This window comes from Meriones unguiculatus, chromosome 4 (assembly GCF_030254825.1).
Source record: "Meriones unguiculatus strain TT.TT164.6M chromosome 4, Bangor_MerUng_6.1, whole genome shotgun sequence".
Classification (NCBI taxonomy): domain Eukaryota; kingdom Metazoa; phylum Chordata; class Mammalia; order Rodentia; family Muridae; genus Meriones; species Meriones unguiculatus.
In genome coordinates, this window is record NC_083352.1 from 101,558,069 (window position 1) to 101,575,795 (window position 17,727).

At 50.6% G+C, this 17,727-nt stretch overlaps 1 protein-coding gene across 13 annotated transcripts in view; it reads left to right on the forward strand.

The window, feature by feature from the left end:
* Nucleotides 1-17,727, forward strand: part of Kcnq2 (potassium voltage-gated channel subfamily Q member 2) — a 60,942-nt gene that overhangs the window by 14,389 nt on the left and 28,826 nt on the right. For 8 of the 13 annotated variants that reach the window (XM_060382706.1, XM_060382707.1, XM_060382711.1 and 5 more), the window contains exons 2-9: nucleotides 7,461-7,551; nucleotides 8,458-8,584; nucleotides 8,862-9,037; nucleotides 10,056-10,181; nucleotides 12,159-12,269; nucleotides 12,850-12,945; nucleotides 16,347-16,441; nucleotides 17,666-17,695. In XM_060382706.1, the coding sequence (XP_060238689.1) occupies nucleotides 7,461-7,551; nucleotides 8,458-8,584; nucleotides 8,862-9,037; nucleotides 10,056-10,181; nucleotides 12,159-12,269; nucleotides 12,850-12,945; nucleotides 16,347-16,441; nucleotides 17,666-17,695 (852 nt within the window). The remainder of the gene's footprint in view (nucleotides 1-7,460; nucleotides 7,552-8,457; nucleotides 8,585-8,861; nucleotides 9,038-10,055; nucleotides 10,182-12,158; nucleotides 12,270-12,849; nucleotides 12,946-16,346; nucleotides 16,442-17,665; nucleotides 17,696-17,727) is intronic. The other 5 variants (XM_060382708.1, XM_021645868.2, XM_021645859.2 and 2 more) reach the window with 1 other exon arrangement.

A 17,727-nucleotide genomic window follows, 5' to 3' on the forward strand; every position in this document is an offset into this window, starting at 1 on the left:
AACCAGAGGGGATGTGTGTGGCCTCACTGTAGTTGCCCTCTTCAGGCCTTACAGTACTCCAGCCCCTACACTGGAAGCACCCAACGTTGTGGGAGTGGGCATTATTCTGGTTGGGCAGATTTCTGCTGGGGACACTGTGTGGACATATGATCCCCTCTTGTGGACAGGGTTCCCATGCGGGGTAGTTTTGCCTGCTCTAGCAGGATCCCAGGCAGGTGGCCTTGGAGCCCCTCTTTTCCCGTTTGTCAGTGGGGGCAAGAACGCTTGCCTGCCAGGAAGTAGACAAGGGACTTTCAGTTCATGTAACCGGATTTCAGTAGTCTAAGAGCTGTGAGCAAGGCTGGGGATCTGTGATAACCGACCTTCCTTCACTATCCAGATGTTAGACATTTTTAGTTACTAAATGTGCAATGGGATGGCAAACCCTGGCCTCCTCAAGCCAGCCATTGGGGTCAGGAGCCAGGCTGGAGTGTGTTCCCAGGGTCTGGCAGTGAGACAGCCAGTGTGTGAGGCAGGATTGGAAGGGGATGGCAGCACCTTTGTTATGTTTTTTGTTTGTTTGTTTTTCAGAAGAGAAAGATTCCCTGTTATAAGACTAAGGAGGCAGGGGGAGGAGAAAAGTGGAAGGAGAGGAGTGTCTCCCTGGTATGCCAGCCTTCCTGGCATGTAGGGACCGTCTGTATAGGATACGTGCACACCCAGATGTGTGCCGTCTATACATCTCAACATGTGCAGGCATCAGCTGTTGTTGAGCATTGTGGTGTGATTCTGGGCCTGACTGATGGCCCTCTGACCCTGCATCCTTGCCCCCCACCTTTGCTCCCTGCCTGTCTCCTCTTCTTTGTATTCAGGGCCTGGTTCAAATCCCATGAAGCCCCCCTTGCCGCTAGATAGAGACAGATTGGCTCTAATTCTCCCTGTGGCCTCTTGTGATTTGGGTCTGGATGTGCTTCTAGACACAGAATAGTTCCATGAAAGTCCCATCTCTAGGAGACTTTCACCATGCTAAGGTGGGTTGCTGAGGACTGCCTGAGGTTCCTGCCTTGCTCTTTTCTGGCTCTTGGAATCTGGGGCTGGGGACCAGCTGCTTGTGATGCTGGTCTCCTTGGCAACTGCTGTCAGGGAAGCCTCCTGAAGTTGAATCTATTATCATAATTAGCCCTGAAACCCCTTGTGTTGTGATTCTGGGCTGCAGAAAAACCAGCCGTCTTCTTGCTCCAGCCCTCTTGTCCTTTCTGAGCCTACAGGCTTAGCAATCGTTAGGCTGGAGAAAGGCCTCTTCTCATCCAAGACTCCTAGCCTTGGTTTGTGGGTGCTGTGGGAAGATGTGGCCAAGCCCCAGAGCTGAGGATAGCTTATGGCCTGGAGCACCCCTCCCCCCAAACTGCTTCTCCTCTATCCTCCCAGTTCCATCTGGTTAAGAAAAATGATGAATTCTAAGTCTGACTGTTTTGTTACGAGGACAGTTCCTTTGATGGACAGTCCCAGTGGATGGCCCAAGGCCCCTCTGAACGCTGTGGCCATGCTGGATGAATATTCCCAGGGTTCCCATCCTCTCCCAGAAGGGAAGGAAAGTGATGGCTGGCTGCCCATTGCAGTTGCCATGAATGTCAAGAATCAGAACACAGCATGGCAGGGCGGGAGAGAAGGGAGGAGATGGGCGTTCCTAGAACACAGTTTCTTCCTGGGGCTGAGTGACCTGGAGGAGGCTAGCTTTGAGTAGTGGCCAGGTCTCCTGGTGACCTCACGTTCTTCTGCTGTCATTTCTCCCCTGTGCTGGGGCTAGAGGCTGGGGTCTGTGAAGCACCCACATCACGGAGGCTAGAGGCTAAGTGAGCACACCTTACCTCTCCTGAGGGTAGAAGGTAGGAGGTGGCAGAGTCCTTCCCACCAGCTTTCTAGAGGCCCAGTGGCCCTCCTCATCTCTAAAGTGGACACGAGTGTGGGATGTGTTGGGCCTGGTATGTACTGGACAGGACAGTCACTAGTCACTGAGGTGCCTACAGATGGATGAAGTCACAAGCATTCAGGCAGTTGTCGTGGGCCTGGAGGCGTGGCTAGGCTAGGTCCGTTCTTGGAGGCTTCCTGCCTGGGGAGGAGCCTGGTCACACAGCCTGAGCTCCTTCCTGTCTCTGAGCTTCCAGGAGCAGCGTGGGCGCTACTCTTCCTGCGTGTCCCTCGCAGCCTCCCCTGCGCCAGCCTTCCTGGAGGGGGCCATCTGCTCTGTCTGTTCTGAAAACTTAAAAAACAAACCGTGGAGCGGAGGAGCCATGGTGGCGCTTTCTGGAACCTGCTGGGGTGGCAGGGCTCCAGAGTGGCTTTCCTCTGTACAATGGATACCACACAACCTGCTGGCTGTTCACGCTCCCTTAAGATTAGACACTGGCTTTGTATGTCCAGGCCATCACGGCCACATTCAAAAATGCCCCTGCCTATAGAGCCTCCAGAATGTTCTGAGACGCCTGGTCAGAGAGCCTTAGGAACAGGTCCACTGGCACCTTGGCCTCAGTTGTGTTTAATTAAATTTATTTATTTATTTGGGGTGTGTGTGTGTGTGTGTGTGTGTGTGTGTGTGTGTGTGTTTTCAGGCATGCGCAGAGGTGCCAAGTTGATTTTTCCTTCCATCATCTCAGGGATTGAACTCAGGTCATTGGGTTTGGTGGCAAGCTCCTTTTCCTGCTGAGCTATCTCATTGGATCAGCTTCAGAGTTTTTAACATAAAGGAATATGTTGTAGCATGGTGAGCTGGATTTTCTGGACCAAGCGAGATCTATCCCTGTAGGTCCCCGACCCTGAATTCTATTTTGCCCGGGTCCAGCACATGCCCACCCTCTCTATTAAACCTTTCATCTGTAAACAAACAAACAAAACCATCCTTGATTCTCTCCTAAGCAAGCCTGCTCTTCCTTACTCAGCAGATTTTGGCCCCAGGGAACCCTTTTTGGGGAAGCCTCCTCTACCTTGCCTTGTGGGTTGAGATGGTCCTGGCATATTTTCTGCTACAGGCATCTTTACTGTTTTTTTTTTTTTTTTTTTTTTTTTTCTCCATGTGTTTTCATCATCGCTCAAGCCTTCAGGGGCCTTTTCAGAGTGTGGGGATCCCCATGATTTCCTTTCTTTCCTTGCTGACTGGGTTGGGAGAAGATACCCAGGCAGTCAGAATCAGTGCTAGAAGGCATGCGAAAGTCTGGTTTTTTTGTTTGTTTGTTTTGGTTTTTTTTTTTCCTTCCAGGGCTCAGTTAATTGAATAAATTGGCTAATGAGCAAAGGAAATTAATTGCAGTTTTGAAATGTGACCGTGGCTTTGTGTTGTTCTGATTGTGCCAGCGGCCTGTCACTGCCGCCAGTGCCTCTGCTCAGGAGCTCAGGGCTTGGGGCTCCGGTGTAAAAAGTACTCAGGAGCCACAAACCTAGGACCTATGCCCAGGAAGATTGTCAGGGACTGGGCATCTCTTTACAGTGTTGTTGCTTCAGCTGAGGCTGAGGCTGAGAATCCTGGTGACAGAGGCTCTCTGAATGCTGCTGGCTCTCTGATACTGTGGCCTGAGTCAAACCGGAACATACACTGTGGGCCCCTGTAGCATCTTTAGCTCTTGCTGGGGAAAAACGGTGTCTTGACTTCTGACTGGGTACCCTGCTTCTCATACCAGCCTGTTTCCTCTTTGTCTCTTGGATTTCCCTTTCAGCTTTGGAACTCTGCTTTGTGTGTCTCCCTTGGCCCAGTCTCAGACAGACACAGGGAACTGAGCCTTCACCATCCTCCTGGGCTAGATATACGGCTTTCATAATACACAGGCTCTGGCATGGTATGTTCACTGGCCTGTACGGAGTCCTGGTACTTGTTATTTTGAGAATAGGCCAGCCAAGTCCTGGGTAGGTGTTGGTGAGATCAGTGTTGGGTAATGGAGACATTTTCTTTTAACTAACTAACTAACTAACTAATTAACTAACTAACTAACTAACTAATTAACATTCTGATTGAAGCAGCTTCCCTTCCTTCCTCTCCTTCCAGTCCCTCCCTGTCAACACCCCATCACTCAATTTATCCCTCCTCCCTTTCTCCTTAGAAGAGGGGAGACCTCCCGTGGATATCAACCTTGCCATATCAAGCTGCAGTAAGACAAGGCACATCTTGTGTGGAGGCAGCTCAGTTAGAGGAACAGAATCCAAAGGCAGGGAACAGAGTCAGAGACAGTTCCTGCTCCCGCTGTTAGGAGTCCCACATGAAGACCAAGCTGCACAACTCTCTTACATATGTGCAGAGGGCCTAAGTCTATCCGATGCATGTTCTCTGGTTGGTGGTTCAGTCTCTGTGAGCTCCTGTGGGCCCAGATTAATTGGTTCTATAGGTTTTCTTGTGGTGTCCTTGATCTCTCTGACTCTTCAATCCTTCCTCTTCCTCTTCTGAAGGATTCCGCAAGCTCCACCTAGTGTTTGCCTGTGGGTCTCTGCATCTGTTCCAGCAGTTGCTGGGTGAAGCCTCTCTGATGACAGTTATGCTAGGCTCCTGTCTGCAAGTATAGCAGAATGTCATTAATAGTGTTAGGGGTAGGCTCTCTCTCACGGCATGAGTCTCAAACTGGGCCTGTCATTGGCTAGCCATTCCCTCGATTTCTGCTCCATCTTTACCCCTGCACATCTTGTAGGCCGAACAAATTATGGGTCATAGGTTTGGGGTTGGGTTGATGTCCCAGTCCCTTCATTGGAAGTCATGCCTGGTCCAGGAGGTGGCTGTTTCAGGTTCCACATCCCCCATTGCTAGAAGTCTTAGCTAGGGTCATCCTCATAGATTCCTGGGGCTTTGTCTTAGATTTCTAGCTCATCCCAGAGATGCCTCTCCTTCGACTCCAGGTGTCTGATGGCACCTGGCCCCAAATCTCTCCCTATGGCTGTCCTAGAGCATTATCAGGGCATTCCTGTTTGACCATTAAGTCAACGGTGCTCCCAGGCATCTGGCTATGTCCCTTTGTTCTTCCCTTACCCGTGAAAGACAGTTGTACATACCAGTGTGACTGTGTCAGTATGTCCCAATGGCCAAGCACATGTCTTGGTGTTGCTGTGTTTTCAGATGCGATGGACATTTTAGCCAGCAACCATGGTACAGCTAACCCTTTACAGTGTTTAGGTACTTGGGATCATGGAGGGTGGGGCTGGGATTGGACTCAGGGCCCTCTATGGTGCCAGGAGCCTGCTGAGTGAGGGATGAAATTGTAAGCATCTGTGAGTTAGACTTGCAGCAGGTCCAGGGCTCAGGTGGCCAGTTGGGCAACTGCCTATAGCACAGTTTGGGCATGTATTGATCACTGGTATGTGCCAGGCCCCATCAATGGACTGCTTGAATTGCTGATACATTCCTGATGGATCAGTTCTGCTTTGGGAATATGGAACCTGGACTTTGAGGGTCTAAGACTGCCAGGCTGATGGCTCTAGGATTTTCACCCAGACAGTGTGCCATTGGGCCTATATACTGTGTACTGTTTCCTCTCAGGATGTGGAGCCCAGGTTGGGGGGTTCAGGATTCTCCTGCCTCCACCTTCTGAGTACTGGGTTGATAGGTATGCATCAATGGGGTTATACTCTGCTGGGTACTAAACCCAGGGAATTGTGTGTTCTAGGAAAGTACTCTGCCAACTGATCAGGATCTTTAGCTTCTTGTTTTCCTGCTTATGTCTTATTCATTGTGAAAGAGAGGGGCCAGGGCCAGGCAGGAAGGTAAGCACATCACCATTATGGTGAGTGGTGAACTTGGAGCAAGACTACCTACCCTGACCCTCAGACACTCAGAGCCTAAAAGGTCTTTAGTCTGTAGGAGCAGAAACCAAATGCAGCATCTTCAGCAATGGGCTTCATCATCTGCAGCTCCAGATGTTCTGGCACAGCTGGTTGTGAGTGCTAGCTGGCATTGGCTAGCCAGGCTTTTACCCATGAGCACCCCTGAACCCTGGACCAGAAAGGGGGCATGTTGTCATGGACAGCATCCTGACCTGCAGTAGAGGATATCATAAAATGGCAAGAGGGAGCTAGTGAGCTAACTGGTGGTGATGGTGGTCAGTTCCACACATTAGGCTGAGAGGAAGATTTATGTGGAGGCAACATGACCCCTTGGACCTAACTGCTGTCCAAAGGTGAGGGCCATGGTGACAGGAGGACTCTAAGGACCAGCAGGAACATGGTAGCTCTCTTGTCATAGATAACATCATTATCATTGTTGTGTGCTGGACATGTGGATGGATGCCTGGCTTTTGAAGGTAGCAGGGGACTGCTGGCAGGGGGGAGCAGGCACAAGCAATGTGAAGTTCTTGGTGCCTTGTGGCCAGGCATGTTTTATGCACAGGATCTGATGACTTATGTTAGATGTGCCTATTTTGTGTGACAGGTTGTCATCTGCACAAAAAATGTTAATATCCCTTGAGCTGCCTAAAAAACCAGCGGGCTTCTGACATGCACACATTCCATGTACGTCCGTGGGGCTCATTTGTATTGGTTTGTTATCTCTCTCTCTCACACACACACACACATTTACACACATGTGAAGATTAGAAGACAGCTTGTGGGAATTGGTTTTCTCTCTCTACCACATGTAGAGGAGATGTCTAGGGGACAAAACTCAGGCCCCAGGTTTGGCAGCAAGCATCTTTCCCCGCCAACCATCTCACTGGCCCTAGAATCTGCCTCTTGGGATTTAGCTGTAGCTGCTCCGGTCTCCCAGAATGAGATGTGGGTGTAGCGTTCCTCAGCAGGCAGTGTTCTTGCTATGCTGTCTATCATGCATTTTAGGTCACTTGGTGCGTCCTTGACAAAGGTCACAGGCTGGGTTCCTGTGGCAGGACTATGGCATTTGTCCTCCGTAATCCTTTGGGGCAGGGTAAGGGAAAAAGTCTTCAGCTTGTCAGAGGAGGCGCATAGACATGAATGAAAGAGGCAGAGCTCTTGCAGGAGAATTCTGGTAGGTCAGGAAGGGTCGAGTAATAAGGGAGAGAGGAATAATTACAGCAGAAGGCTTAGGCTGGTGAGGAAGAGCCATCGCCACTTATACGGAAGGAGAAATGGAGACGCTATGGCAGCTAGAGCAAGGCCAGAAAGATGATCTGAGACGTTCTTGTCCAGCACCAGATCTAGATGGAAGAGAGGTTTTCTGTCTCTGAACCTAGGGAGGAAGTGTTGCCTACCAGAAAAAAAGCATGAACAGTACCTTCGGTAGAGCAGGCAGTGTGGAGTTGGTTCTTTTTATTGTTTTTGCACTAGCTAAGGCTGCCTGGGCCAAAACCAGTTAGACCAGGATAAGGAGGGGCCTGGTCGTTAATCACTGTCTTGGATAGTTGGAGATGGGGTGTGGACTGTGTTCTCCCTGCTCTTCTCTGAGGGCCTTCCAAGGACTTGAATCCCAGGCGTGCTGGCTAGCAGACACAGCCTGCGCTGAGCTGCTGGCCCACTGACTGTGTGTCTCTCGCCTCCCGCAGGTTCCTCTTAGTCTTCTCCTGCCTTGTGCTTTCTGTGTTTTCCACCATCAAGGAGTACGAGAAGAGCTCCGAGGGGGCCCTCTACATCTTGGTAAGCCCCACACTTGGGCAGGGTGTGGGGAGAGGCCTGGAGGCTGGGAAAGAGCCCCAGTTAATCCCGTGGTGGGATCTGCAGTGCAGTCTGCCCTCCAAATCCCTGGACACTTCTCGTTCTGTCCTCAACCCTGACCATTTGGGTGATCCAGGGTCTCCTCCAGAGTAGTTAGTGTTTTGCATCCACAGCTGCTGTTGCTCCCAGCGTAGACCACAAGCCCCTTCCCAGCCTCCTCGTCTCTAGTAGAAGCGACATGACAACACCCAGCAGCTTTCCCCTCCCTTCTTTCCACCCTACTCTCCGGAGTCTAAGAACCCAGGTGCCCCCACTGGAAGTGTGTGGTGCTCCCCAGAAGATGTGGGTGAAGGGGTGGGAGGCTGGGATGCTCACTCACATAAACCCTGTGATGGGGCAGGGGTGGGTGTCATGGAAACGGGAGTGTAATTTCTCTGTTGCCATTGGAAACGGAGGTGGCCCTTCAAGGAGAATGATCCCACTAGAATGCTCTTCCACCCACTTTGCCCCACTGCCCCGGGGCTGCCTGAATTCTAAAGGTACCTTCTCTCCCTTTGTCATGTCTGTGAATTCTCTCAGCTTTGTCCTGCTGTGCCCACCCAGCACACGAACACCAGAGCTTCCCACTGCAGCTCAGAAGGGAGGCGAGAAGGGTGGTTCCCCTAGTAGCCTATAGGCCAGCACTTGCTGACAGCACTAAGTCCCTGGAAGATCTGCATCTTGCAGGGATTCAGTCCTGACTGACATGAGCTGGGTGCCCTGAGGGGCTTGAGCTAAGCCTGCAGCTCTGATTTCTAGGTCCTGAGCTGTCCTGAAACTGCCGTGTCTATACAGGTAGCCCTCCTAAGACCTGTTAGTGTCTTCACCTGTGTTCCTCCCACCTCCCAGGAAATCGTGACCATTGTGGTGTTCGGTGTCGAGTACTTTGTGAGGATCTGGGCTGCGGGCTGCTGCTGCCGGTATCGAGGCTGGAGGGGCAGGCTCAAGTTTGCCAGGAAGCCATTCTGTGTGATTGGTGAGGCCACCAGAGTTGGGTCTTGGGCAGGAGTTGCTTCTACCGTGGCCACAATGGGCTGAGTGAGAGGGCAGGGCCTTCTGAAAATTCCTTCTTACCACTGACTTGGAGTTGGAGCTCATGGCTGACAGGGCCTACGTGTTGGGAGGGACAGAGTACTGGGCAGTCTATCCTGGACACCAGGGCCCCATATAACCTTGCATGTCTATGAGGCCATTGGTCCCTCCTTTTGGGGCCCAGGGGACAAGACCTTGTGAGCTGTACCTGTCTCCCACAGATATCATGGTGCTGATAGCCTCCATTGCTGTGCTGGCTGCTGGCTCCCAGGGCAATGTCTTCGCCACGTCTGCGCTTCGGAGCTTGCGGTTTCTGCAAATCTTACGTATGATCCGTATGGACCGGAGGGGTGGCACCTGGAAGCTGCTGGGATCAGTGGTCTACGCTCACAGCAAGGTAAGCAGCCCTGGCCCAGCCTGGGGCCTGCTGTTTACCCTGGCCTCAAGGCCCAAGGCTGCTCTAAGTGGGATGTAGTCAGGGGCCAGGAAGATAGGAACGAGCTTCCCCCTTTATCTACCTATCTTCCTCACTTGTCTTCAGGTGCTGTTTTTTTTTTTTTTTTTGTTGTTGTTGTTGTTGTTTTGTTTTGTTTTTGTTTTTAATTCTTAGTCTAAGCAATCCTCCCTATAGCTGAGCATTTATTTCCCTTCCTGGTTCTAAGGCCTGGATCGATACTCTGCCTGAATCACCTGCCTAGGGGTTGTTTAAGCTGTGGCTTGTGGTGGCTGCTGACCAGGGTACTCATGGGGTGGCTGTGGGTACACATTCCGTGTTGAAGGAGTGGCCAAGACCTGGTTCCTGCCAGGTTGTGCTGTGGGGCCTCTGTGCACATTATACTAATTGACTCAAATGCTCTCTATACTGCTTGGGCCCCAACCCTTCTTTTTGTCAGCCATGATGGTGTGGGGACAGTCACTGGGCCCTGGGGAAGTTGAGCTCCCTGAGGCCTGGTCTCTCTCTCTCTCTCTCTCTCTCTCTCTCTCTCTCTCTCTCTCTCTCTTCCTACACTGCACACCCTGAATGTTGGGAACTGAGGATATACCTGTTGAGGCCTGCAGTATCTAAACAGTGTTGGGCTCACAGCTGCTGGCTGTGGGGCATGTGTTCTCCAGCCACGGGCAGGATGTTTACTGGGTTGCTGGATGCTCTATCCACAGGTCAGTGGAAAGTTGCTCTGTACGGCCAGAAGTCACTCTTGATGATTCAGGACAAGGCTTGTTGCCAACCCTGACATGTCAAGCCTTGTTGCCAACTAGAGTAGTACTGTGTCTGCTCTAGTTGTACCTTGCTGGTATCAGGAGGGGATTTCATCCTCCAAAGTCCTTGAGATGCACAATTCAGGGAAGAGCAACCATGCTGGGCACTGTCCAGGCTGGCTTGAGTGGGACAGTGATGCGGTCTCCTGCCTTTGCAGGAGCTGGTGACTGCCTGGTACATTGGCTTCCTCTGCCTCATCCTGGCCTCATTTCTGGTGTACTTGGCAGAGAAGGGTGAGAATGACCACTTTGACACCTATGCAGATGCACTCTGGTGGGGCCTGGTAAGTCCTGGTCACTGACCACTGTCTCTTCCTCCTCTACTTCCTCTTGCTACTGCTATCCTAACGATATACCCTGTCCCTTGGGGCCTGAGGGGACAGAACTAACTGCCCTTTGGTTAAGCTGGGTGGGCACGTCTCTCGGAGGCCACCTGGTGGCTGGCTGTAGACATGATGGCATATGGAGATGTGAAAATTACGTTGGTAGATGCGATAGGGGACAGACTGGGTTTCTTTCTTCCCATGACCTTCCTGCAACTCCTGCTTGGCACTATACTGTGACGGAGAAAGATCGGGCTGGAGGAATACGGAGGCTCTGGGAGAGACTGGAATAGAGCCACCCTGAGGCTCCCCAGCTCCAGATAACCTTGGAGCAGCGTGAGGGTGGAGGCAACGTTGTTATCATGGCCTTTCATTCCCAAGGCCAACTGCCACCACTCCAGGCCACTTGCTGCTGGCCTCCCACCTCCCGTCAGTCCTGACTTTCATTGTAAGGGACAAGGGAGAATTCAAAGTGAAGATGGAGCTTTTTCAGTTGCTCTTCAAGCCTGCTGACAGTGGCCCTTGATTACTGCTTCCCCCAAGACTAGATTCTACTCAAGTGGCCTTTGTGCCTGAGGCTCCCTGTATTTGACTCTGCCTATGATGCTCCAGGAGTCCTCTCTCATTGCCCCCTTTCAGAAGGGCCTACTGGACACCGCTGGACTTCTGCTTGGTTGGGCATGGATGACAGGTTCCCCAGGCCCTTGTTTTCTGATCTTGCTTTCCGGAGACCACACTAGCCCAGAGACCCACCACAATGAGACAGAAATGGGTTTCTCCTAGCCCTTCCTCCCCCGGGGCTCTGGACTCCTTGGAGGTTTAGGACAGAGGCTGTTGTCACCTGAAAAGCCATGAGGTGGTGATCTGGGCAGGTGCTGTGCTTGCAGAGTCCCTGGCAGAGATCAGACAGCTTCCCCTGGCATGACGCCACAGGGCGGTTTGTTTGTGATCTTAGGAATGGCCACAGGCCTGGAATCCTGTGTTCTTTCAGGAAGAAGCAGTGCTATCGGGAGTTTAAGGCTGGGAGATAACTGGCAGCAGAGAGTGTGTGATGGGCACAGAGCGCAAGCAGCTGGACTCTCTGACTGTGTATGCCCAGGCCCTGCTGCAGAAGTCAGCTTGGCACCCAGGGGTCCTGAGCTGTACCCAGCAAGCTCCAGAGTCCTGTGAAGAGTGATGTAGCCCATCTCCAAATTTTCTTGGGCCTAGGCCTTCCTTCTTTTTCAGAACTGAAGCAAACTTTTTATCTTTATTGTTTCAAAGTAATCTTTGTATTTTAAAATGTCTATTGGTTTCTAAAATGCAGCTTTGAGCTACTACCCACCTGTCTTCTTGGCCACCTTCTACCCGCCACCACTGGCCTTCTCCCCTCCTGGGCCATACCCTCTCCTAGACTGTCCCCCATCCTCCCTGAACTGTACTCTCCTAGGCCTCCCTGACTCCTAACCTTCTATGGATCCTGGCATCCTTGTACTTCCTTGCTCTTGTCTCCTGACTTGGTGGGTACTTACCAGATCACTGGTGCCCCCTACCTGTGAGCACAGAGCAAGGGCTTAGCTATGCCAGCAACTCACCTGGATGGAAACTGCTCTCCTTGCTTCGTGTGTAAACTGTGTAGGCTACCCCTTAAGCGTCAAGTAGGGGAGCCTTGGGAACGATTCCTCTTTCAGTGCAGAAGAAAGATTTGGGTTTGGTGGGATTTCAGAATAAATACAGCCTATTCTTACCCTGGCCTTGTTTTGCTCTAGTATGGATGATTTAGGAAGGGTGACCCTCCTATTGGTCCAGCCAAGTCTGAGTGGCCACCAGTGTCCAGCTTCCCCTGAACTACTTGGGTGAGCTTCTCGCGACTGAGCAGGGACATCTGGCCTGGGATTGTGGCCTCTGTGGTAGGCCATTGTCAGCCTGCCCATGTGACCAGAGTCCCCTGCCCCTCAGATCACCCTGACGACCATTGGCTACGGGGACAAGTACCCTCAGACCTGGAATGGGAGGCTGTTGGCAGCGACGTTTACCCTCATTGGTGTCTCATTCTTCGCTCTTCCCGCAGTGAGTCCTGTACCCCTTCCCACCCTAGGGATGTTAGGGATTTTAGAGGCACCTGGAATTCTTGACCACCGGCCACCTGTGAACTGTAAAGATCTTGGACAGGAGCAGGTCACTGTGGGGTTCACAGTCCCTAGAGAGGCCCCATACCAGAGCAGAGTGAGGCTTCTCTGGTTTAGATGCCTGTGGCCTCAGTAGGCACACTCTTACTGAGTGTCTCCGGACCAGGTCTTCTGACATAGTTCTGTTGACTTTTGTTGCTTTCCCATCTGACTGACCCTTGATAGTGGGGCCCTCATTTAACCATACAGAATGGGACGGGTATGTTGATGGCTGCACTGGGGCTGGCAGAGGGCAGCTGACTGCAGCTGCCTTGTGGACAGAGCAGGTTAGGAAGGCTACTGTTTGGGATCACTAGGTGCTGCCTTCTGCTGGCCATAGGTTCCCCTAGCCTGCTCTCTAGGTGGTGAAGTACCAGGGAATTCCAAGTACGTAAGAAGGTGTACCCGCAAAACACAGTATTGTAGGCAAGGGTAAGGAGGGGTATGGCCCCAGGATGTGGTCTGACCTAAGTGACTTGCAGGGCATTTTGGGATCCGGCTTTGCCCTGAAAGTCCAAGAGCAGCATCGGCAAAAACACTTTGAGAAGCGGCGGAACCCTGCAGCAGGTCTGATCCAGGTGAGCCCTAGTCCCTGCTAGTGACCAACCCCTGTTCTGATTCCACCTCACCGAGAATGGAACCCATCAGGATCTTAGCATTTGACAGTGGCTGTACCAGGATTTCCCCTGTCTATGGATAGGCCATGGCCCGTGTTTGGAAGACAAGGTTGTGTTCAGCATAAGAACAGTTTGGACAGACACGGTAGTGAGGCTGGGTGGTCCTGTCCCCAGTGGGCACTTGGCTCAGGTCATACTGTCCCAGGAACCATCTAGGTCATCTCCAGTGCCCTGTGAGGTAGGTGTCTCGTTACATCTATTTTGCAGCTCTGAAACCCACAGCTTAGAGAGTTTGCTAGTCTGGTAGCAGGCCGTTCCTGACCCACATCCGTGCCTCTTCGACCTGAGCTGTGGACACTGTGCCTCCTGCCCCGGGCTTAGCTAGCTGGTCTGACCGTTTAGGGGCCAGTGGGATGTGGAGGCCACCTGATCATGCACGTGGAAGACAGATTCCTGCTGGACCCTGGAGCTGGCCAGGATTTCCTGACAACTGAATGTGGCTCCCGTCTTTGTATTTTAAAGATGTGGACTTCACAATCTTGACCTTGGGTCCAGCCTCTTTTGTGTATGTACTGCGTAGCTTTCACCGCAAAACATATGGCTATTGTTTTGTACTTTCCAAAAGAAACTCTTTTGAATTTGAACCAGAAAATGACTGCATGTCTGTGGGACCAAAAGGTTTAGTGGGACAGTAGAAACTGAGTACCACCCACATACACTCCTTTCAAATGTTATTTCACAGGAGCCTGTGAATCTGCTAAAAGTGCCACCAAAGATCAATAGCCTATGCTGTCCATGCTTCACCCATAAGTGCCTCCTTATTAGGACAGGGCAATCTCTTTGTCTTGCCTGCACAGTTCTCCCTCTGTGGACTTCAAGATGATTTCCAGAGCTTCAAGACATCTCCAAACCATTTATGATGCATGGTCACAAGGTGAAGGCACTGTGGTAGCACCATTGATCAAAGAGTCCTTCCTCTGAGCAAAGCTGACCTCCCTGCATGTTTGGGGCTCAAAGCTTTGGTTAGCAGTGACCCCAGTAGCCCTCATGTAGGTACAGGGGTAGAAGGACTAATTTTTCAAGAGGTTTATCACCCGGATATGATTCTGGCTCCCAAGCAGAAAAATGCTTGGAAGGGGGAGTCTCAGAGGAGGGACCAGGACTTCTGTACCCTCAAATCAACTGCATGCTATAGAAGTCAGCCTGGCCATCCTGGCTGTAGTCCTTGGTGTTATCGAAAGATTGATGGAGACCAAAGTAAGTAGAAAGACATCCCATGTTCATGGACTGGAAGACTTAATCTTGTTAGAATGTTCTTCCCAAACATTGATATGCAGTTTTAGTGCACTTGTCATAAGTCCAGTGCCCCACCCCCCACCCGTTTCTGCAGAAATGGAAAAGCTAATGCTAAGGTGTCTGTGGAGTTACAATGGACCCTGGATATCCAGGACAGCACTGAAGCAGGAGAACACGTTATGGGGATTGTAAATTTATTACAAAGCTACAGTAAACAAAACAGCATAGTTTTCACATAAGGACAAGAATTCCAGTAGAACAGTAAGCCCATGTGTCAACTGCTTTCAGATGAGGGCACTAAGCTGTCTGCTGAGGACTGTTTCAGCACACAGTATGGGACAGCTGGAGACCTGTTTTGCTATTGTTTTCTTATTTGTAGCAGAGTCTCATAGCCCAGGATGTCCTCAAACTCATGTGACCCTCTTGCCTCAGCCTCTTAAGTTCTATGTAATAGACATGTGTCATCACACTCTGCCTGGAGCTTTACTTACTTTTTTTAAAGGATGATGTTTGACTAGGCTTTGTGGTGCTTACTTGTAATCCCAGAACTCCGGAGGCCGAGGTGAGAAGCTCTTGAGTTTGAAGCTAGGCTGGGATGCCTTAAATTAAAAAAAAAAAAAAAAGAGTTAAGACTATTAAACTCTTTTAGAAGTAAGCGAGCTTTATTGTTTTTTTTTTTTTTGTCTCTTATATATGTAACAAAAGAAAAATTAGAGGACATCAGTATTAAAGATGTGTACCTCAAAAGACACTGAAGAGTGAAAAGACAACTGTAGAATGGGAGAAAAGTTTGGACATGAACTCAATATCCAGAATATATAAAGAACCCCAATGGCTCAAACACAGAAACACATACCCAGAAACTTTTGGTGCAGGGGACTTGAATAGACACTTTTTTTTCCCTAAGAAGAGAGACAACTGGCCATGAGCATGTGAGAAGATGCTGTGCCATTAGAGAAATGAAGATCAAACCGTGAGCTGCCACCTCACACTCACTGGAAGAGTGTTGCTGGGAACTTGGTGACGTTGCTCACATACCACTGATGGGATGCATGGTGTAGCCACCACCCGGAAGGCAGTAGTCAGAGCTGGCTCAGTGGTAGGTAGAGCACTTGTTTCCCATGTGCAGGGCTCTGGATTCTACCCTTGGCTCCAAAAGGAAAAGAAAAAACAAAAACAAAAAAAAAAACAGAAAAGAAAGTAACGCATGTAATTGCTACCTTACACATAGGTTCACTCCTTTGTTAGAACCCAGAACAGGCGTTCAGCCAAAATCTCTGTGTTTATAATACCCTGTGCATAACAGACAGAATACGGGACAGCCATGCTCGTTGGTGAGTGATCAGAATGCATATGACATATCTGTACAACCAAGTGTTACTCGGTCACCAAAGGAGAGCAGCTCAGTGCACAAAGGTCAGCTCAGTTTCCCCACACAAGAAGCTGACAGGCAGACCACATAATCATGAGATTCTGTAGATGGGAAATTTCCAAAAGAGTCAAATCCACAGACACTAAAAGACTGATGCTGCCAGGGCCTGGTGGGAGGTTGGAATGGAAGTGTCTACTTTAGGCATGGCTTCCTGAGGGTGAGAAGCCGTGGATAGATGGTGGCTATGGTTACTGAAGGACTCAAAATGGTAGACTTTATGCTGTGTGGACTGTGTTGAATATACGAAAGATATGTATATGGGGTAAAAAGAAGCCTGAGCCAGCGAGGAAGACTGAGCCTGAGCCACCATGCTTGCAGAAAGGAATCATGTCCCAGCTTTGCACCCCTTTCCCAGGTCTCATGGGGCTGGGTTTAAGACTTGTTTGCACGGAGAAATCAATGAAATGACCCACTTGATGTCAAGACAGGCACCAGGGGAAGAAGGTCGCCGTGGCTCACAGCAGAGTATCTCCCATGCCTCACCAGCGTCTGCAGGCATCATGCTTGACCCACGAGGTTAAACCGAGGCTGTGGGGCGAGGACAGGCACGGGGGCTGCAGTCCTGTGGGGGGGAGGTCCCTGGAGAGGGGTAGCCTTGGCCCACCCACAGCCATCTCACCTCTTTCCGCTGCAGTCTGCCTGGAGATTCTACGCTACCAACCTCTCACGCACCGACCTGCACTCCACGTGGCAGTACTACGAACGCACGGTCACTGTGCCCATGTACAGGTACTACGCCAGGCCCGGCCTCACCACCCCGCATGGCGGTTTGCTTTTTAGTTTCCATTTGCTCTGTAAACCCCATTGATTTGTGTTTCTTTTTTTCTTTCTTTCTTTTTCCAAGTGTATGTATTTTTCCACAAAAGGACTCTGTGTGGTTTATTTCACCAGTATTGATTTTGTTCTTTGTTTTAAAGTATTGTTGTGGCTCTTATTTCTTACTCTTGTACCCATCCTTTGTTTTTCACTCCTCTTTTGGGTAGCATCGTGTTGTGATCCCTACTCCAAGCTGTCCCATGAAATGGCTGCCGGCCTTAGTGCTGGAGGCCGAGATGCCAGGGTCCTCCAGCAGCCCAAGATTAAGAAGAAATGGTGGTGACCATGTTCTTTTGACTGTTCTCCAGAAAAGACAAGGGGAGCTATGGTGTGTGTGCGTGTGTGTGTGTGTGTGTGTGTGTGTGTGTGTGTGTGTGTGTAGGGAATAACCCAAACTACAGTGAGAGTCTAGAGCTAGAAAAGTCACCATATTGTCAAGGGGGGCCTGGCATCCTCAACAATACAAAACACAGGATATGCTAGGAGAATCTGGGGGCCACCAGGGGCAGTGCCAGCTGGCCTGTGGGCCACTGCTCAGAAGACAGGTAGCATCACTGGCTTGGTAATTGTGTGCACAAAGCTTAAGCTTAGATGAAGGTGTGAGGCCCAATACTGTAAGTCAGAGCCTCCTGGGTGCTGTCTCTTCACCCTGCACTGAAAAAAGAAGAGGTTGGACTGTCTCTTCTCAGCTTCTTTACCTCAGTCAGAGCATTTCATTCCATCTGGTCCTGTCCTTCTGAGCCATCCTCAGGTAGCATGGGCACAGAGCTCTCCCAGGACTCCTGGGCTGAGGGCCATCTTCAGGGATCTGACAGGCAGCAATGGTCAGATAGACCATAGACCTTCCTGCCTGTGTCAGTCTTGGCAGGGCATTGCTCAAGACAAAGATGGCCTTGCCATTCCTCCCTCAGCACTCACTCCAGGCTTCTCTGGAGCCCTGAGCCCTACCTGGCCCTGCCCCAAGCTCTATGCTCCTTGCAGGGCATTGGGACAGGACTGAGCTACGGGCTAATTTTCTTTATTCTGTTGTTTCCCCTACTTTCCTCAACTTTTGTTTTCATTTTCTTTTTCTTATCCCCATTCTTTTAAAAAATTTTTGGTTCTTTTCCCTTTGTGTGTGTGTGAAACCCTTGAAAGCTCACAAACTCAAACTTATGGGGCCTCCAGGTAGGACATGCATGGGATGGAAGATGTGTGTA